General features: G+C 33.7%; 2 protein-coding genes across 4 annotated transcripts in view; one reads left to right on the forward strand and one right to left on the reverse strand.

Moving 5' to 3' along the window:
• The first annotated feature begins 2,322 nt into the window (after positions 1-2,322).
• On the forward strand, positions 2,323-4,304 carry MS3_00006805 (uncharacterized protein). The gene is made up of 11 exons (XM_035734284.2): positions 2,323-2,436; positions 2,468-2,673; positions 2,707-2,777; positions 2,813-2,958; positions 2,993-3,183; positions 3,221-3,298; positions 3,330-3,420; positions 3,456-3,535; positions 3,577-3,694; positions 3,734-3,777; positions 3,812-4,304. Exons 3-11 carry the CDS (start codon positions 2,708-2,710, stop codon positions 3,882-3,884), a joined length of 891 nt encoding a protein of 296 aa, XP_035589024.1. The 5' UTR covers positions 2,323-2,436; positions 2,468-2,673; position 2,707; the 3' UTR covers positions 3,885-4,304.
• A 1,372-nt stretch (positions 4,305-5,676) lies between these two features.
• The window catches only part of STXBP1_1 (Syntaxin-binding protein 1), a 30,236-nt gene continuing 15,819 nt past the window's right edge, over positions 5,677-20,093 (reverse strand). Inside the window, exons 9-14 of one of the 3 annotated variants that reach the window (XM_051215039.1) lie at positions 19,551-19,809; positions 17,231-17,366; positions 15,737-15,855; positions 11,068-11,274; positions 9,020-9,337; positions 5,677-7,581 (exon numbers count right to left, since the gene is read on the reverse strand). In XM_051215039.1, the coding sequence (XP_051068220.1) occupies positions 7,318-7,581; positions 9,020-9,337; positions 11,068-11,274; positions 15,737-15,855; positions 17,231-17,366; positions 19,551-19,809 (1,303 nt within the window). In that variant the 3' untranslated portion in view covers positions 5,677-7,317. Of the gene's footprint in view, positions 9,338-11,067; positions 11,275-15,736; positions 15,856-17,230; positions 19,333-19,372; positions 19,810-20,093 lie in introns of all 3 variants that reach the window. The other 2 variants (XM_051215040.1, XM_051215038.1) reach the window with 2 other exon arrangements.

Raw genomic sequence — 20,093 nt, forward strand, 5'->3', positions numbered from 1 at the left:
CTTTAATAAACGTTTTCATTTATAACGCACCAGTCTTTTAATTACGACAATTCGTACCTATCGTGACAGGTCGAAATTCGAACTACTAGTATGGTACACCATGTTCAAGGTTGCAGTATTTGGTAAACGGTATGTATGACTAATCGCGTGTGCGCCAAATTGGTAATTATTACACAAGAACGCGAAACAACACCCCTGTCTCACAGCCACATAAGACTGCACAGTACACCCCCTGCCGTTACGCTATAAGAATAAGTCAATAGCCATATAAATGAATTTATGTAAAACTAAAAAGATTACAATATTAGAACTTCTTGTTATCAAAAAGCATAGCTATGGTCGGTATTAACAATGGATTCTGACGTTGTAGCTTCGTCATTAGCACCGATTGAACTCATCACTTGTGCGTATATGTCTTCCGATGCTTCGAGGCACGAACGGATGAGTTTACTAGCCAAAGGTTCACTAAGAGCATGGATTGAGTGGTAGTTGCTGGTGAACTTCTCTAGCAGATCATCACTCCCTGTAGAGATTGAGATGTTATCCAGCGCACGAAGAACCAGGTCCATTATGTATTTTCTTGTCCACTTGTTGCCATGTCGAAATAAGTCTACAAAACTTGTAGAGATAAAGGAACACACATACCTTTAGAATGTGCATACAAAATATGACCACAGGGCAGCATGTAGTCATTGAAACGCAATATTCCGACCTGAAGGATAAATTCATTTGAAGTAAGGCATACGTAGATGACCGACGTCGTCTCCTTTGCCTAGGTTGTGTTGGCGAGTTAGAAGTTGTAAGCTCTTCAGAAGAATGATTATTACTATCATCATCTGCATCCTGAACGCAAGCATCTGACTCTGACGAACTGCGTTTACGTCCATATGTACAGACATAACTCACGAAAAAGTACTTTAGAGTTGGATCATCACTGTTCTCTTTGTATACTGACATAACGTACTTAGTATGCGTATACTAAAAAAATAATTACTAACCACAGAAGTCATATTACCTATATCATGCATCATCACGATGGCATCGTCTTCGTTACTTGAAGAATGAACGTTACTAGACATAGTGTGGCTGAACTCAATTAAAATCTAAAAATGTCTTGATTTGACCGCTTCTGAAAATTTTCACGAATTGTCGATGTGACGCACCAATCATTTTGCGACAGGTTGACCTTCAAGTGCTCGCAACCCCCATCAGTGAAGATACCCTAGGAGCGTTGCCCTAGTCACGTTGTTTTGTATTGGCTATGGTAAATTATTAAGATTCAAACTTAAAATACAGGTTACCACTTGGTGTGTTTATAAAACATCATATATTAAGTCGATTCACTGTGGTCCTGAAGCTTCATATAAAGCGAGTTTTAGCAGACTCGAAACATTACCCTATTAACTCGTGATTCTGATTATCAGATTGTCGTATCCTCACGATCGTGTTCATTAAATTATTTTCGAATACTTTCTTAACAAACTTTAATATACCTCGCGCGCTTACTGATTTGTCTGTTCATTCTATTATTCAAACTTTTCATACTTCACCAACACAAAATCTTTGTAGACTAGACCCAAAACTTTTTAAGTTTGAACGTCCCAGAATTAAGGTTTTAGCATATATATACATAAATTCTCAAAAAATTTTCCGCTATAAGATTTTGAACATTTAAACAATTCAAAACAGAACGGGACTCTATGTCATGTATGACCTTAGAGTAATGCTCTAATGGTTTCGCTTCCACCTCTTACTAGTATCGAAATGCCAATCTGAGTTATTGTGACAGATAAGTCCCAGTAACTTGTGTTAGAATTTACGGTTACGGAACGGACTTCATGTTTCCATTCCATACTATAGTCCCAAAATAATAGTTAACCATTTTGTAATGACCAGCGTTTGATAGGTTTGACTTTTACTTAAGTATGGCTTTTGTGCTGAGTAGTTATGAGGGGCAGTATAGGAAGAAATCTGATACAGGCAAAAATAGGAGGGAAGTAGGCCTATTAGTTAGTAAGCACATAAGTTGAACTTACATTTGAGAATAAAAGCAATAAATAACAGCTACAAACGACAAGCATAAGTCTAAGACAATCCTATAATGGAAACTAAAAGCTATGAGCTTTAGCTTCCTAACGGGTCATTATCCGGGACTGGATATGTCTGATTATTTTGTCCATAAAATATAGTTCTAACAATGTTTTAAGAAACGGAGTCTGAAATGTCATGTGAAATGTACTAAAATCATTTTTACAAAATATATCTGCCAGTTTTCATCCACAGGAACTTCCCATATATTATTGTTTAATACAAATGGAGGAACGGCAACAATTCAACCCATTCACTCTACGAGGGCTTTTTCCATTAGTTGTGTTGCCTAATATTTAAAACCGTCGTATAAATGTCGATAACTTATTAGTTTATTTATAATACAGAGTAAGCAGAAAGCAAACTTACACGATTGTAGTTTGCCGTATTTTTAATTATATATGTTTGATATAGTCACTAAATCTCGACAATACGATGGCTTCCCAGCTAAATGTCGGCACTTCAATTAACTGGCATAATAAGGACAGTGTTTGCCTAAAAACGTTTTTAAAGTACAAATTCGGCATATGTTCGTGAGAGTTCTTCTTTTCATCGATTTCTACATTGATTTTATTTCCCATAAACGTATGTTGTCTCCTCTTTTGTTACAGGTCATAGTATGGCTGAAAGTTTAGACATTAACTTCATTCCGCCAAAGTTATATATATCATGCACTGGCCAAATTTCTAGTATGTGTAATCTTAACTTCAAACAAACCCCGTAGATTACTCCAAAAATCAAGTTTCCTGTTTAGGGAAGTTGCGAAGAACTTGGAGTTATCGGAATAAAGATATACTTATATCCCATATGATATACATTCGATTCAAAAACCAACTACACAAGTTCCTTTTTTTCAAATCATTCTCTTCTGTAAATCCTCTTTGAGATTGTAGATTTTTTACAGGTTCGACGCAGTCTAGCACAACTTTGTGATGGTCCTATCCTAAATGGGATTTCAAATTTTTGTACTATGTCCTTAAAATGTAAAAATGAACATTGTGTGAGTGGACATACTTTGGATCATACACTAGTATGCCTAATTCAATTGTACAAAAAAATAGAAATATTGCTACTTCGTTTGAATTCCTGCTGGAGGTAATTTGTATTAGACATATTTACGAAAATTATTTAGGTCGTGTGAAGCACAGTTTACTACCGGACACTTTACCAAAGTCCTCTTATTAATAATGACAGTACTTTCAGGTTTAAGGTAAGTTAAAAACCGGCATCAATACGGGTAGAGTTCAATCTCTTAATTCTCTAGATGAAGTTAACTGTTGTTATGGTAACCTCTTTGCAGTTCGAAGATCTTTACCAGATACAAAGACTTGGGTAGATTATTGAACTATATTTAATTGATATCTTAGTTACCATATGATGTTACACTACCGTCTTCATTAAATCATCAAGCAAAACCACCAGCAACAGATGTGAACAATCGCGAAGTGTATTGTTCACAAAATCTCGTTTTATGTTATTTTACTTCAGTTTAGATTTTGGTGAAATTCGAACTAAAGATATCCCAAAGTTTTTGACCGCAAAAGGAACTCCTGATAATTTCGATTCTCATGAAGCCATGACTTCTAACAAACCTCTCGCTAACAAGGTAAGCTATTATCTTATTTTCCTTAATTTACTTATTCAGAACAAAAAAGTTAAAAGACTTAGTGCGGATACTCAGCGTTCACTGTAAGTTACTAAGTATAATGCATTAACTTTTTAGAACTGCACTACTTCCACGCGCCACTCAAAAGAAACAAGAAGATCTCCTTTCTGTACTTCTTAACCACAGATAGTATAGTGTCTGAGATTATTGTACAGTTCCATGATCGAATATATACCTATTTGTATTATTTTCGTTACTTTTTCATTCAATGTAAATAACTAAATTTTTGGTTTATTAGGAAATAAATTTCTCTAAATGTTTTGTTTTATTGGGGTAGAACTAAAGGATACTTCATTTTACTACATCTAATCATATATATGCTGAGAATTCTATATTGTACCAAAATATAATATTGAATAAAGCCATTAATAATAATGATAAATAAATTTAGTATTACGTTTGGTCTTCTCATTACTAACATATAAATCTCTGAGGCGGATTGTACTTTAATGAATGTGAATCACGGCTACCTCTTAGTGATTATACTTAAGCAGTCGAGTACACTGTAATATCTACCATATCTAGTACAGTCAGATTAACTAGTATCCGGAATGTTTATTCATTTTAAAATAATCTAAAAATTGACGTTCATTAGAACATTTTGACCCACATTTCACAACAGCACAGTGGAAGTAAAGATTGGCGAGATGAACAGCAAAGGAGAAAAAATGTCAATTGGAGTAAAAATTTAGACAAGAGATACGATTTATAGGGAATAAATGGATTTTAACAATAGGAAAAATATGGAAATTAAGACTGAGAAAAATAATGTACCCAACTCTATGTATAATTAGTGTCTCTGACGACATCAACCTGGAAGAACTGCATCCAACATGACTCAGACTGGAAGTTGATGTCTTCACAAAACGATGCCTTGTTTTTGTTCACGGTCCCAGCGTAGTGCGTCGAGTTAGTCTATGGCTGAACTTACGTAACGTCTAAACTACTACAGTCGATGGATATCAAGAACCCTGTCAACTTCCCGTGATTAAATGGAACATTACTAACTTAGTAGTCTTATTCACATGCTACTAGTACTTTAGGAACATCTATGCTAACATACTTTCTACCGCAATTGCGGCAAAGCGGTCCGGAGTGAATTGCTACCTTCGCCATTTGGGAGGTAAACGTTCGTACCATGAGGTACAAGGTGTGAGAAACCTGTGTATTTTCACTTAGATTCAATCAGCAACGGTGATAAAACTTCCAAGATAAACAAAGTGGTTAATAAACTCATCTAATTTATTCTCTTCAGTTCTCCAGGATATTCGTTTAAGCCGTTTCTGGAGCAGCATTTTGCATCATAGAGAAATGTACCAAACATTTACATCAACCCTTGTTGGGAAGACCGGCTACTTGAAACTCAAACGAGGGACATGTCACCTCTTAGCTTATCTGTGACAAAGTACGTATCTGTAAAGTGGGGTAGTTCTGACCGAAAAATGTGACATCTCTGCATTGACTAGGTCAGTCACATTCGAATGAAATAATCTTAGAAAAATAATGTAACTCGTGCATTTCATGATTATGAATCCTGAAACTTCACAAACCAAAAGTCAAAACTAGACCTCCATGATAATCAGATTTCCGTACTCGTAAAATAGTGACTGGTAATATAAGACTACATCTAATTACCGAACTCTGTCAATGTTGGTAGCACCGCGTGAGCAGTGTTAAAGTTAGACGCAGTGCACCAGGAAAAGTTGGTAGATCTGTCAACTGTGAATCTCCATCAATTAAGAAGTTTTGAGATGTATTGGCTACATTCAGTCAGTGCCTATTTCGACGTGGGTTGAAAATAAGCTGGGGGCGGTCAAACAAGGACATATTAGTTCATGAAGTCATCCACTGTTGATTCAGATCACCTGGCTGGGATCTACACCATTAGTGTTGTAAATAATTAAATACATTGGGTGGCGTGACTGCGCCTCAGTGGTGCAGATACATCCACTCTTTGTTCTCTATACCCTGTTTCATAACATCATCTCGTGAGTCACTTATTCTTGAATTATATCCCTTATGACTTTACCTTCTGTATCATAGGTATTACATTTCTGGTGCTCGTTTTGATATCATCTCGCTATCCCGAAGCGGTTCGGCAACTTGGATAAATGCACCAGGCTCTACGTTGTTTATGACTGACCGACTCGATCAATTTGATTGATAAGCCTGAATAACAACGTGAAAACCTGTAGAGTTAAATTATCAGGAACTGCTGCTTCCCCACACATATAGTTACGAACTCCGCAACTAAGAATTTTATGCCTAATTAAAATATTGCATTTAGACTATCAGTAAGTAAGCATTAAAGAATATTAAGCACCTTTGAAACATAAACCACTTCTGGTTTCTACGTAAATAGTTAAAAGGTAGTAAGACTAGTCAAACCTACCAGAATCTCGTGATAAGAATGAATTGGAGAATCGATGTTATTATAATTTCAGACAATTACCGAAAGTTAAATTTGGTACATGGCACTTATAAGCTGGAGTGGCAAAAACAAAGTTTCAAAAAGAATTAATCAACATTTATTGACTGTATATCCGAAGGTAGTGTTTTCCGTTGCTTCTTTTCGCATGGACATACTAAATTCAAAAAAAGGCTGAACAAATGTACCAGAGGGAAATATTGCCTAGAATTAATAGTATCATACAGGTGTTCACAATGAAGGGAAGATTTGACACAAGATAGCGAGGAACTAACAGATACTAAATGAAAGTGCGGTGGACAGAGTCGTTGTTTTACATAAAACCTATGTTATGTATGGATTTCAAGGGGTAGTCATATATTCCTTAATAAGTGCCAGATATATATGATCTCCTTTGATCACTTTGTAAACATCGGTAAGATAAACAATGACGAATTACGTGTTTTCATACTTATTCTCTTACTAGTAATAAAGTCTTGTTGTTGTTTATTTTCATGACCCATTCGTATAAATATTGCTTGTAATACAGGAAGTAACATTTCAAGGAGGAATCCTTCAGTGTTTCGAGGTGACTTGAGATACACTTATCATATCAACAAAAGCTTCTAACTGGTGAGTTCCCAGTAAAAAAACAAACAAGTTCTCGTCTAATAAAATCAATGTATCACAATGTAATTTAAGGCAATATTTCTGGTCATTCACACATACACACCAAGTTACAATAGAAAAAAATAGATTCAGTAAAAACGAACATCATTATATCAAGCTAGTGAATGTTTGCACATGGACATCTTTCTTTCAGGGGTTTCAAAAATTAAATTTAGAAAAAAACAAATAGTTGTTGGATCAATTGTTGTTCCATTTTTTTGAAAAAAAAAAAGATTACAAATGACATGGACAGCTTTCTCACTGAGATATGTTAACACAGAAAAGATTAATAACAAATAATAGTCTTCTACAGTGGAAGAAAATCACAGTTGATAAGCAAAAATAGATATTATGGAATGTAGTCTCGGTAATAAAAAAATTACAGACTTATTGCAAATAATTATAACTGATAATGACATGTCAATCACGGCGTAGTCGAGAATAGCCCAAATCTAATTGTTATGGACTAAATAATGGCTACAATAATTCACCCTCGAAAAGGATTCATAATTGAGACACGACGAAGTACTGATTCAGGTATTGGTGTACTTGAAACTGGTGGCATTATGATTTTTGCAATGCCTTCAAGATTATCCAGAAATATTTTTGGTGTCAACAAGTGTGTACCACCAAGTACAACTTCCCAGTTCCAACCAACTCCTCCACCGGGGATTGTTGAAATATTTTCTGTTGTAGGTGTATTTATTTTATTTGTATTCTTATCACTAGCTGCAAGACGGGTTTCCTTACACTAACAAAATAAGTTAAAAATGATTAACTTTCTTATTATTATTAGTTAAAAAGTAATCCATCTCAAATTGACATAAAATTCATAAGCCATTGTTGAAAGTGACCAACAGTTTTGAATGAGATATAACATTGAAACCTTAAACACTCCACACTTATTTAAACAAGACTAGACAGTAATACGAAAACAAATACATTGAACAATCACTTTATTTACACTAAAAATATCAAGGAGAATGGGAGGCTATATTAGATTAAATATTTAGAACAGAAAACTAATTGCATCATTTATTACAATTCACTTGGTGTAAGAAAGTATGTTTTGGAATTTTGATAGGGAGATAACAGAAAACGGTTGAAGATTTAGTGAAATAACTCGGGATGGATCGCACTATCGTCAGATCCGTGTACTACTCAACTTTCGAAATTTGTAATACCTTATTGATGAATGATGTGCGGTTTAATCGCTTTTAAAATAAATGAATAGAGTGCATACCGATGGATAAACCTAATCATAACGATGTGTTCGGTTTGATAGTTGCTCATAAGGACGGTTTATTGATGCAAGCTGATAACAAGGACAAGATAATTGACTTTTTTCTATAAAAAAATAACATGTTCATATACAAAATATCGAACACAAGGGATTAGAAGATACAGATTTTGTAGGTCACTGAAATCCAATCCAACTTAAGATGCAACTATTAGAAACCATTCTTTTCTGTTATATAACCTTGTATTACACTAGCTTTTTGATGCTCAACTACACATTATTGGTATCACTATGGTCCAGTTCATACCCCGTTAACATAACAGCTTTTAATTTTTGGGATTATCAATAGTCCACTGATGAGCATACTATAGGGTAACCTCTCCTTTGTGTTATATAAATGTAACTGATCTACCAGATAAACATAAAATGATACATATATTTGATAGTAACATAGGAAAGAGTATATATGGACCTGTAATTTTGATAAATAACGGTTTACATAAAAAGACTGAGTCAGAGGTAATAGCTTAATGTTTAATAACTGATGAATGCTGAAAGTTAGTAATTCGTAAAGCTTTCTGTCGATAATCTCTGTCTTTCAAACATGTTTATCAATGGATTTTTATGGATATTCACTATTTTAAAGGCATTTATCAATTCTTGTACCAGTCATTATGTAGTATATAACCTTCCCACTTAGTCAAATAAATTCTTGATCACTCGTTCTTTAGGTGATTAAGAAAAAGCCATTAAGATTCAGATATGAACTATTCCATGTGCCTTTTTTACTTCTAAAGTGGATCAAGAATTTGAGGTTAATGAGAATTCGTCGAACTCTATTGTTTCTTTGAAATTTATAAAAGTTAAAATTGTAATACTTCCTTTAAAAAAACACATTGTTATCATAAGCGATAAAGATGTTGTTTCAATTTCGATAAAAGAAGCTTACTCTTTGCGTTAACTGGTAACCCACTCTGGCTTCTGATAACGTGAAACCTCCAACAACAAAGACTATAAGACGAGGACCACAGTGTTCAGTCATAGAAGAAGCAGCTGTATTCCGATCCGAACCAGGATTTGGACTAGATGACCTAACAGATGCTGAAGGACCTGCAGACAAAACACCACTGGCATGAAATCGTGCGGAAGGCTTTTTAAAATCCTTAGAACTAGTATCCACTGCATTACCGAGACCAAACACATCTTTAATGCCTTTTGCTACAACGAATCCAAAACGTGATTTGTCCAGCTTACCCGAAATAGCTTGCTAAGAGTAACGGAATAAAAGTAACAACATAGTTCATCGAAAACCTTCAATATTTTGTTTAGTTTTTTATCCAAATATAATAAGTGAATAAATCTGGTAATTCATTAGAAGATATAATTATGACATTAAAATAAACAAACATATGATGGTCTATCTGACACTCTGCTAAAATATAAGCAAGGAAAAGAAATTTTCCTAACGGCCTAAAAACAAAGATTCGTATGTAATGTGAACAGAGAAACAAAAAGAACCATGAATAACAAAGGAAGCTATTTTTAGGGACATTATTTCACTTAATTCAAAGCTTGTAACACTACAAACCATAAGCTTTCGTTTGATGTATGATTCACTGTCATAAACCTTTTTGTTCCAAAGTTATTGTAATTTAAACGTAGCCTTTGCTACTACTTTTTCTACACTAATTCCCGGTTTCTTACATATTTGCATTTTCCTAATTGTTTGTGCGTTGTTCTCATGTTGGTCATCTACTTATTCATGTATCTTTTAGAATTAATCTGGATCGGAGTGTGAATCGAAATCGGGAATCAATCGAGTAGAGTTCCACTTGACTAGTCTTATCTCTCTCACGCGCCCGTCAACCAACCAGATAATAGAATGATTTCCGTCTCTCTACTCAAGGCGGTTAGTATTACTTCGAACTCACGTGATTGTAGCCTCAAGGTTAAACCAGTCAGCCTATCGAATCAAGGTAAGTTATCTATTGTATATCAGTGGGTAAACAGATCAAAGACGTAACAGTACGACAACTTTACCTGCTAATGGTGAATGTCATTATTCTCACATGGTAGCTTAGTATAGTTAAGCTACTTGACTTAGAACCTCACTCCATACTTACTCATATAAAACGTAGGACTCAAAGAGGAGTACATAAACCCGTAACTTAGTTACTGAGTTTAATTACAGTGGTTAATTCCAAATCAATAGTAAAATACTTCACTATCAGAATTGACACAATTTCTCCTAATTCACAAACTATTTTAGCAGTTACGAAAGATTAAAGCTAAAATCCTCGTTATATTCAACAGAATCAAACCAAAAGTTAACGAAAAAAAGTAAGATAGGTATAGGAAAGTTGACTGTGTATGAGGCCATGAATAACACTTATTGTTTTGTTAGACAACTTGATAATGAATTCTAGAACGAATAATTGTTAGCTGAGTACCTCTTCTAAATCATTGTACCATAAATTATTCACTGTTAAGTGTACATACAATCTGCTTAGTAAAATGTTCGATAACTAAAATCTATATGTAAATGAGTATTGGAATCTGACTGTCAACTTTTAACACAGTAAAATTCCCTTAGCTAATTTACATGACTTCACAGCTTAACATATCATACTAGGACGAAGTGACCGTCCGGTGCATCCAGGTATATAGAAACTTTTGAAGTGTTTATTTGTAAACAAAAAAATAAGATCTATCTGATAATAAGTAATGTGGAAACACTTATTCAATCGTTATATATCACAATTGATGACTTGTACTACGTTCAATTACTTTTCTTTGAATATACTATACAATAACTAGCACACTGTTTAGTATATTATTGGTCGAAATTCAATAGATGAAATGAATTAATTTACAAATGAAAAAAGATTGCATTCGATAACTGGTAGTTTTAGTGTCGATTATTTTTTTATTTTCACATAGAATAGTAAGTAGTAAAAAAATTAGATTAAAAAAAACTACCAAAATATTTGAACTTACTTCCATAATATCTAAAATATACGGTGTCCATCGTGATAATGCATATGAACTAGCATTAACACGATCTACACGTTTCTTTTTTACTGGAAGGTATGTCTGTAATAATTGGCTAACTTTTGGAATTGGTGGTAAACGTAGAAGAGATACGCATCTACCCAATTGATATTGTGGGACATTTGTCTGATTAGGCAACGATATAGTGACGGGCTATTTAAGGAAAAATAAAGTAGAGACACATTGTATCCATAAGAGTGTATGAACAGAGTAACCTATTAAAGGAACAAACACGTCATCTATGAGTATGTATTATACAGTTGTTCGATTGTCTTACTCAAATACACGCGATACTAATGAACTACTCGAGTGAGAAAACAACAGATGAATAGGAAGGTGTTTGAAAACCTGAATCGACATATTTACACAATGTGGTGGTCGGTACTCGATATAATCCATAAACTTCGTATACAGTTCGTTTTGATAACCGTCCTATATAACGCCCCAACGGTATATTAATCAGAAAGCGAGTACGAAGCGTTGATTACGTTTATTACGGGACCACACATATATATCCAAAATTACAGATGCGTTAAACAAGCATGGAAGAGTTGTGCCGAAAGGCAAGCAAGCGAGCGAGTCAGCGAATATGAATACGAGCAAGCGCGTACAGTTAAGCGGGCGAGAGTTAGAGCACGAGAGCAATGAGTATGAATAACATGGACATATATATACATAGTGAAATGAATGAGTCATTGAATCAAATAAGCGGTTAGTAGTAAGGCTAGCATAGTGAATACATGCGTGGGGCGCAAGCAATATTCAAGCATACATGTCCATACATTCGCAATAGTAATAAAGATACAATGATATAGATAAGTTGTTGTTAGGATGACTCAGTTCGTTAATAAGTTAATAAAATGACTTGATTGAAGTAAATGTAAGCAAACTCAATTTCACGTGATATGTTATAACAAACGTATTTATAAATACAGATGTGTCCCTTGGATAATCAAGCTATGCTTCCACCAACAGCGATCTGTCTGTGTCAGACGCGTAAACAAGTCAAACTTTGACCAATAGCATGCATTCCTCAATATCTTTCTCTTATCATTTGGTCTTCAGCTGACATATTTGACCGACCCAGTCTATCGCATTTCCTTCCTGAAAAATAAGTCATCTCGTATTCAGTATGAGTTGTTGTTGGCAATGTCCTTTGATGATCTCTTTAAGGTTTGATTGTTGATTTTGATGCCTTAGATTGGTTGTTCCGGAAGATGTGATAAGCCGGGTCAATTGAACATATCAGCTGAAGACCAAATGGTAAGAAAAAGATATTGAAGAATGCACACTATCGGTTAACCGTTTCATCAACTTAGTATCTATTTCATATCAAGTCCCCAAAGTGCTTCTTGTCCAATAAGACAAAAATAATCAATTAGATACTTTTACATGGTTGACCGATCATTGTGTGAAATGATGAATGAAATTAAAAGCAAAAGTGGATCACGTAAAGATAACATCGATCAGTCGTCAAGTATTGTCATAAATTCTGTTATCTTTTTAAAAATTTAATCACTGTCACTGAAAACAATTATTTCGAATTTACAGGTAGAAAACACTCTAATGACTGGTATTCACATTCATAAAAAGTAATGAGGAAAAATTATCAACAGGCTTGTTATGAGTGACGATTACCAAAAAAATAGTTAATTGTAAATAATACTAGGTCCCAAAAGAAGAGATCAATATATTAAACATTTTTTACGCTTGATAGTTAGAAGACAGATATCAGGCTCTTATTCAAAGAAAACATAGAACACAGTAAAAATATGTACCGTCACTACTAAGAGTATTGTATGGGCTTCAACCGAAGAAGTTTACATACCACATACGGCTTATATCAGTAGTCAGTGAAGAAGATACAAGTGTTTATTAACGGTCTTCTATGAAAAAATACTTCGGATCAGTTGGACAGACACCATAGGAAACAAGCTACTGTGGGAGAGAACAAACCAGATCCCAACGGAGGGAGAAATCAGGAAGAAGCACTGGAAGTGGATAGGACACACATTGAGGAAAGCACCCAACTGCGTCACAAGGCAAGCCCTCACCTGGAATCCTCAAGGTCAAAGGAAAAGATGAGGGCCAAAATCACATTACGCTGAGAAATGGAGACATACATGAGAATAATGAGCAACAGTTGGATAGAACTAGAAAGGAAGGCCTAGGACAGAGTGGGCTGGAGAATGCTGGTCGGCGGCCTACGCTCTATTGGGAGTAACAGGCGTAGGTAAGTGACTTTATGAACCGATGCCATATCTGGGCTCGGCCTTCCTTAAATTCTGACCCAATATTATGCCAGTTAAGACTGTATGTGTTGTGACGGGCGGTGTTCGAAAACTAATACTGATATATTGTGTGCTACGCACTGACGCCCCCAACTGACTACTTGAGAGAGGACATGAGAGTGAGCAACAAAGTATATTGGACTACCGGACGAAATGCACGAATACGCGTTTATATATACCACTCCAACCCTTAGGAAGTTGATCCACCTTTTAGTTAATGAAATGAACTTGTCCTTTGGGTCACTTCTGATTGGCTTGCCATATAAGTATGAGCAGTCTTCGACTGTGAATTGTATTACCCTTGCCAAATGCGTCGAACGATAGAATTATACAGCCTAGTCCATCAGCTTGTCATTTTCGCTTAGGTATTCCGCACCTAACCTCATAATTGCTTAAGCTACCCATCGAAATGTTTAGTATGGTAAGACTTCGAGAAACAACTGCCGGTAGAGCTTGACTACACTACCATGATAACCAAGTTCATGAAACAGTTACGGTTTGATAAGTTGTTTTTAAAATGAATATGTGCATGAATTATGATCTATCAAGAGTTGATTACAATTACGATCAACTATGTATGGAATACAGATTTTCTATACTTAGCTTTGAAGATATGAATAAAATACAACAGTATCCTTTGAAGAAAACGCATCACCTGGAAAAAATGCACCAAACTGTCTCCTAGATCATAATTGACTCAAATTTATGGTATCACCACTAGTGGGAAGCCTAACAATGGACAATGTTTATTTCATTGATAAACGACGACCTTAGTTCACTTAAACACATAGATGTAAAATTAAGTAAAATGAGGAAATCAGAATTATTTTACTTGAGAAAATCCGAGTCATATGATATAGAGTGAATGAACTATTGCAGGTATTGTTTATCAAAGTGTGTGAAATAAGTAAATATAATTTCTTTTAACAAAAGAAACAAATGTTTCTATGACACCACTTAAATTTCTAATTCAATCACCTCTTATTTTCAAGTAGCCGAAATAAAAGAGAAAAATTAAGCAGAATTAATATTGTCACTAACAAAAATGTAGTTTGATGTCTATGATCAATTGTTCCTTCTGTTTCTTAATAAATATTAATGTCTATCAAATAGTATGCACTAAAAATAGCTTTCGTGTATCTTAACATTTATTTACTGTTCATTTTTTTGTGCTGATCATCGAGTTATTATGATACTATTGGATTAATTTTAAAGGAGATTACCAAATATTTTCCGATAAATGTGATTAGATACTTCATAAACCAACTACAATACATGTCTTTTTGTGCTAGGCTGTGAGTCGTATTTACTTTGAGTTGATGTGAAATAGATCTCGGTTATATAAACCGAGATACAACGGTGGAGGTATCAAAACCACGGTCTAATTTTTCGGGAAATAAAAACTTGATGATCTCACCGTAAATCGATTAGTATGAACTGTTCCGACCGCATACTTACAGTATTTATTAGACCGTTATAGATGCGTACCTGTAGTTTAACCAAGTATTGTACATCTTTATCAACTGTTGTGTTAATATTGGCTATTTCTGCGTAGAACAGTGTCAACATTTACATGTGGATTTGATACGAATCAGGAATAATCGGTTGGTACAACCGATTCACCATTATCATCGCATCAAAAGCCAGTTCCTAGAATTTTATATAGACATTTTTTTATTTGGTTTGACATTCATAAATGTTCATTCAAGACGCTAGCAACTAATTGTTGATATTTAGATATGAAACAACTTTCAATAGAATTCAACCTCTATATATTTGGAATAATCTTCACTTGATAGAGAATGTGATAAAAATAAAACGTGTGATGAGTCGACGTCATCACATGTTAATGTACTTAAATTTATGATTAGATAATACATAGATGACTGACTACCATATTTATTCGTATAGTTTTGAATACTTCTGCATTCGATTACAAATGTATAAGTTTAAATAACCCAAATATAATTTGTATTCATCCGTTTTATGTTGTTTTAGTTTAATTTGATTGGACGCCGGCTCAGTGGTCCAGTAGGTTAAGCGTTCGCGCGCGAGACTGAAGGCCTTGGGTTCGAAACCCGCGAGCGGGATCGTGAATGCGCACTGCTGAGGAGTCCTACAATGGGACGAAACGGCCATCCAGTGCTTCCAGGTTTCCAACGGTGTCCTGACATCAATCGGTTCATGATCTCAATCAAAAACTTGATTTAATATGTTATCCCTTTTTTTAAAAAAAGGAATTTCATTATTTTCATTGAATCACAGAATATAATACATTGAAGAATCATTATTGATAGACAGAATAATGTGAAAGACCAACTTACATCAGATTGAATTAATTGAGCATTCATAATGAATGAAAGACTTGCAAATAGTGGTTTGAACGAACGTGCAACTTGAGCACAATCCAACAATTTATCTAAGTGTGTTTCTGCAAATCCCTCTGAATTTGTTTATAAACATAAAAATAGTAAAATAAACACAATATAGTATAGAGCCATGATGAAAAAGTAATTGAAAAGAAATTTCTTTGTTCTAATCGTTCTTTATTTTGCTAAGTGACAAAATGGGAATTTCGACTATGCCGATATATATATATACATCAATAAGTTCAATTACAACGTATGATAAGTTAAGTGACTAATTCATGATAGAAAATTTGTTCATACATATAACATATAATAAAGATTCATGCTCATATAACAGGTACATATTCATGTAGATTCAAAACAAACTTCAAATATGGGAGCAATTGATATTACTCGGATGCCCAAACGGAAGTAGGTAAGACAGTGTTTGAGCCTGTAATGTAGTAGTTAAACATCTTAACCCACTGCTCCGCCAAACAACAAGAAATGTTAACTATTTATTGTTTATCACTGAATAAGAATAACCAGTGTCATAAAACAGATTCATAACCATTATTTTAAGAAAAATAAAAGTGCCAAAACAGAATCTGTACACCACAAATCAATTAATTGATTTCATTTTGAGTAGAATATACGACAACATACATCCGTCTATTTAATCAAATACCATTTACCGTACACAATGATAGTGACACTCTCAAGTATGTTGAATGTGTGTAAATGTATATATTTCGAAAGTGTGTCAATGCATATTACTAGACCGCAACACAGTTTAAATGAATGAAGTATTCAATATACTTCAATGATTTCATACTTTATTCTTGCACTACATGAAATGGATCTGTTCCATTAGACTAATTAATTCTTGACGAAAATTACTATTTTCAATTATTTTATTTTCTGTCGCTTTCTACTCATGCACTGATGTAATCATATATAACATCCTAGTTAGTAACATTATCTACAACTTATGCACAGAAATAAATAATTTGAAACTATCTACCTGTATGATCATAACAAATAAACCATTTATAAATGTTTCACTGAAGATAAGAAAGTTACATAACTAAGAGACATTTTTTTGAAGACATATAAATGTACAATGGAAGAATAAATGAATTATTCCAAAACAAATAAAAATAATAAAATTACAACATTCAATACATAATAGCTCCAGAAAATTAACTATTAGCTTCATTGAATGCAAATCTACTTAAATTAAGACATGGCTAATCGACAGATTTCACACTCTAAATTATACCGGACCAAGTTAACTTATTTGAAGGTTGAATGAAGCGATAATTTTTTTTATATTCCTTAAAACATTTATTATCCAAAATGAAAATAGGTGGAAAAAGGTTAATTCATTGATACGGACATTGCAATAACAAATATTAGTGAGATTATATAAATCCGTTTTGAAGAAGATAAAGAATGAATATATGTTACCTTTTATAAGAGTAAATATAAGTAAAAGACGTAAACGTTCTTCCACTGTTGTAAAATCGTATTTGAAAATATCAACCAATACACGCATAGGATCCGTTATAGGTTCTCCTTTTGCATTCTCACCCATCACAAGATCCTTTTAAAAGAGAATATTCAGAGAATTACCATAAGTACACTAATAAATAGTGACTACACTAATATCTACTTTCTTTTTTTTCCCTCATTAATATATATGCAATAAGAATTTTATGTCCTGTATGTTCAAACGGGAATAAGAAGACTTCGGAATCGATGGACATAGGCGGTGTAGACATTTGGTAAATTAAGAAAAATGTATTTGTGGAAACTAGAAGGAAAAACCGCTATACATTGTTACAGTTATCTCTATTGGGAGATAATCACTTGTAGTTCTTTATAAATCCAGGATTCGATTGTGTATTAGTAGTTCTTCGTGTTTTTTCATCTATCATTATATTTCAAAAGCATAAGAACGCTTAATGTAACTTAGTATTCTCATTACCAGTTGACTGAGAACCATAATGTGATTTATATGTTGTTATCCTATTAATTCATTCATCAGATAGTTGGGTATGAGACAGTGTAGGTTTGAGAGCTTACGATGGTACCTGGTCGCTCAAATCGAAGTAGATAGAGTGAAGTGGACTTCAAATCTGGGACTTAGTGGCTGAAAGTCAAACGCTTTAGCTACTAAGTCATAGCTCTACGTATTCTATAAGTAGGTGATTGTGATTTCATATTTCGTAAGATATTGAGACCGTACTGAAAACTTCAAAACACTCCCTCGTAGTCTTGATACACTGCTTTTACTTGGCAAAAATGTCGTTTCCAGACGTTTAACATTAATCCAAAAAGACATTACTTCCTTAATCACTTTTTCAAATATGTTCTAAAACTGCAGTCAATGAAATAATGTACAGTTTCTAATGTGACAACCTCATAGCAATAATATTAGAGGCCTTTAACTTAGATTACCTTTGTTTTGTTTACTCGTTGGTTAAACTTACCACTAAAGTTATTACTAGCAAAATCCTAACTTCTTATCATATTTACAGGCGAGTGAGAAGTAGAGAATATTAAAATAACCAATACCAAAATAGAATAATATACACGGTTTATTTTTGAAGTAATATCCTTTATTAAACAACTTTAATGTTTTTCCATGTGTATAATGTGAGTTACGCCCAAAATTAAATAAATTGCAAATCACAATAAACTTTAAACACGTACCAGTTTGGTATCTCTTTGAGTGAGTACCAATCGATAAATATTGTAATCTCATTCAAAAAATAACTTATACATTGTTCATTTGTCTCATTTCCCATCAGTATTCAGTATGTATATGTTTTATTTCCTTTGCCCTAATAATTAAACTACATATTTCTCTACTAGTTAAAATAACACTAAGTTTTAGGAACAAATTAAGTTTATGAAAACCAGGTTGTATTTGTATATACTTTGACTTCATACAGACTGACCTGACAGATCTACAGGAGTTAAAACAGGATATCTCCGGGAAAAAATAAACCCTAGACGAAATATTTTTGGTGTCACCGATTATCAGCAATACTTTACTTACGTGATTTTAGTGAACCAACGTATATGTAGGTAAAACAGACAAAAGGTCACAGAAAGTAAGACTCACTTCTCGAAATACATCTATAAAAAGTTATGCGATAAGTGTAGAGAGTCGTCATCGCTGACTAACACAATTTACTGTGATAACTTCCCAATACAGTTCTTTACAGAATGTTACTAAGACAGATGCTGAGTAAACAACTTGCAACTGAATAGTTTCGAGTTCGGTGGTTTTGTTTACCGTTACGCACTTCCATTACGTATTTGAATAAACGAGATTGAGTTCTGATAATGGATTCAAGTGTCCAGATTATATTGTCCAGTAAATCTCTTAAAGAAAATGAAAATAGTCATAACACTCCATGACTTTTTTTAGTTTATTTTCATTCAACTACGGTCAAACAATTATTGAGTTAAGGATTTTCTAACAATTTATCAAATTAAATAACATACCTGTGTTAATGATAAATATAATCCTATCTTTCCCCATAAACTATAGAAAGCCACTGGTTAGAATCAATTTAGTGCGCTCAAGTGCCGCCTTACCCTTCCCTCTTCAACTAATCTAAATACTGATATTTCTAGACATCAAATGAGAGTCCTATAGTTATTTTTAATGATACTGTCATGATAAATTCACTTGATTTTAGCCGCATCTAACCAGCAAAAAGGAAAAATCACAATATTCACAATACTAAAACTACTCTCTTTTAAGTGAAATTACTTGTTCAATTTCACATAGTTTATCAACACCTTTTTTGAATGTAGCCATACAAGTCTCAACAATATGATAAGCAGCTGCATAACTAGCCGATTCTGTTTGATATTGTGGCATACGTTTGATAAGATCAGATAAATCTCTTATATCGACAGTATTTTTATTTGTATCTTCTTTTGATGGAACATTATCCAAATTAGCTTCTTCGAATTCAACAAATTGTTTTTTACTTTCAGCAAATTCACGAACACGTTGAGGAAGTGCCCTATAAATTGGATGAAACAACACAATATGTATTTCACAATTGAAAAGTATTAAGGACAGTAACAATTAAAAGTTTTAAATGATACATGATGATTGATTAGGAGAACAGATACATTGATTTATTGTTTGTAGTAAAAAAAACCATCCATTACTGATTGCCTTATCAGTTACTACTAAATAGTATAAGAATGTAATTTATGACAAAATACAGATAACTAAACGGAAGATCATATATTAACAGAGACTGACCATATCGATAATGGGAAACAAGTGAAAATAATGCTG

Source organism: Schistosoma haematobium, chromosome 2 (assembly GCF_000699445.3).
Source record: "Schistosoma haematobium chromosome 2, whole genome shotgun sequence".
Taxonomy (NCBI): Eukaryota; Metazoa; Platyhelminthes; class Trematoda; order Strigeidida; family Schistosomatidae; genus Schistosoma; species Schistosoma haematobium.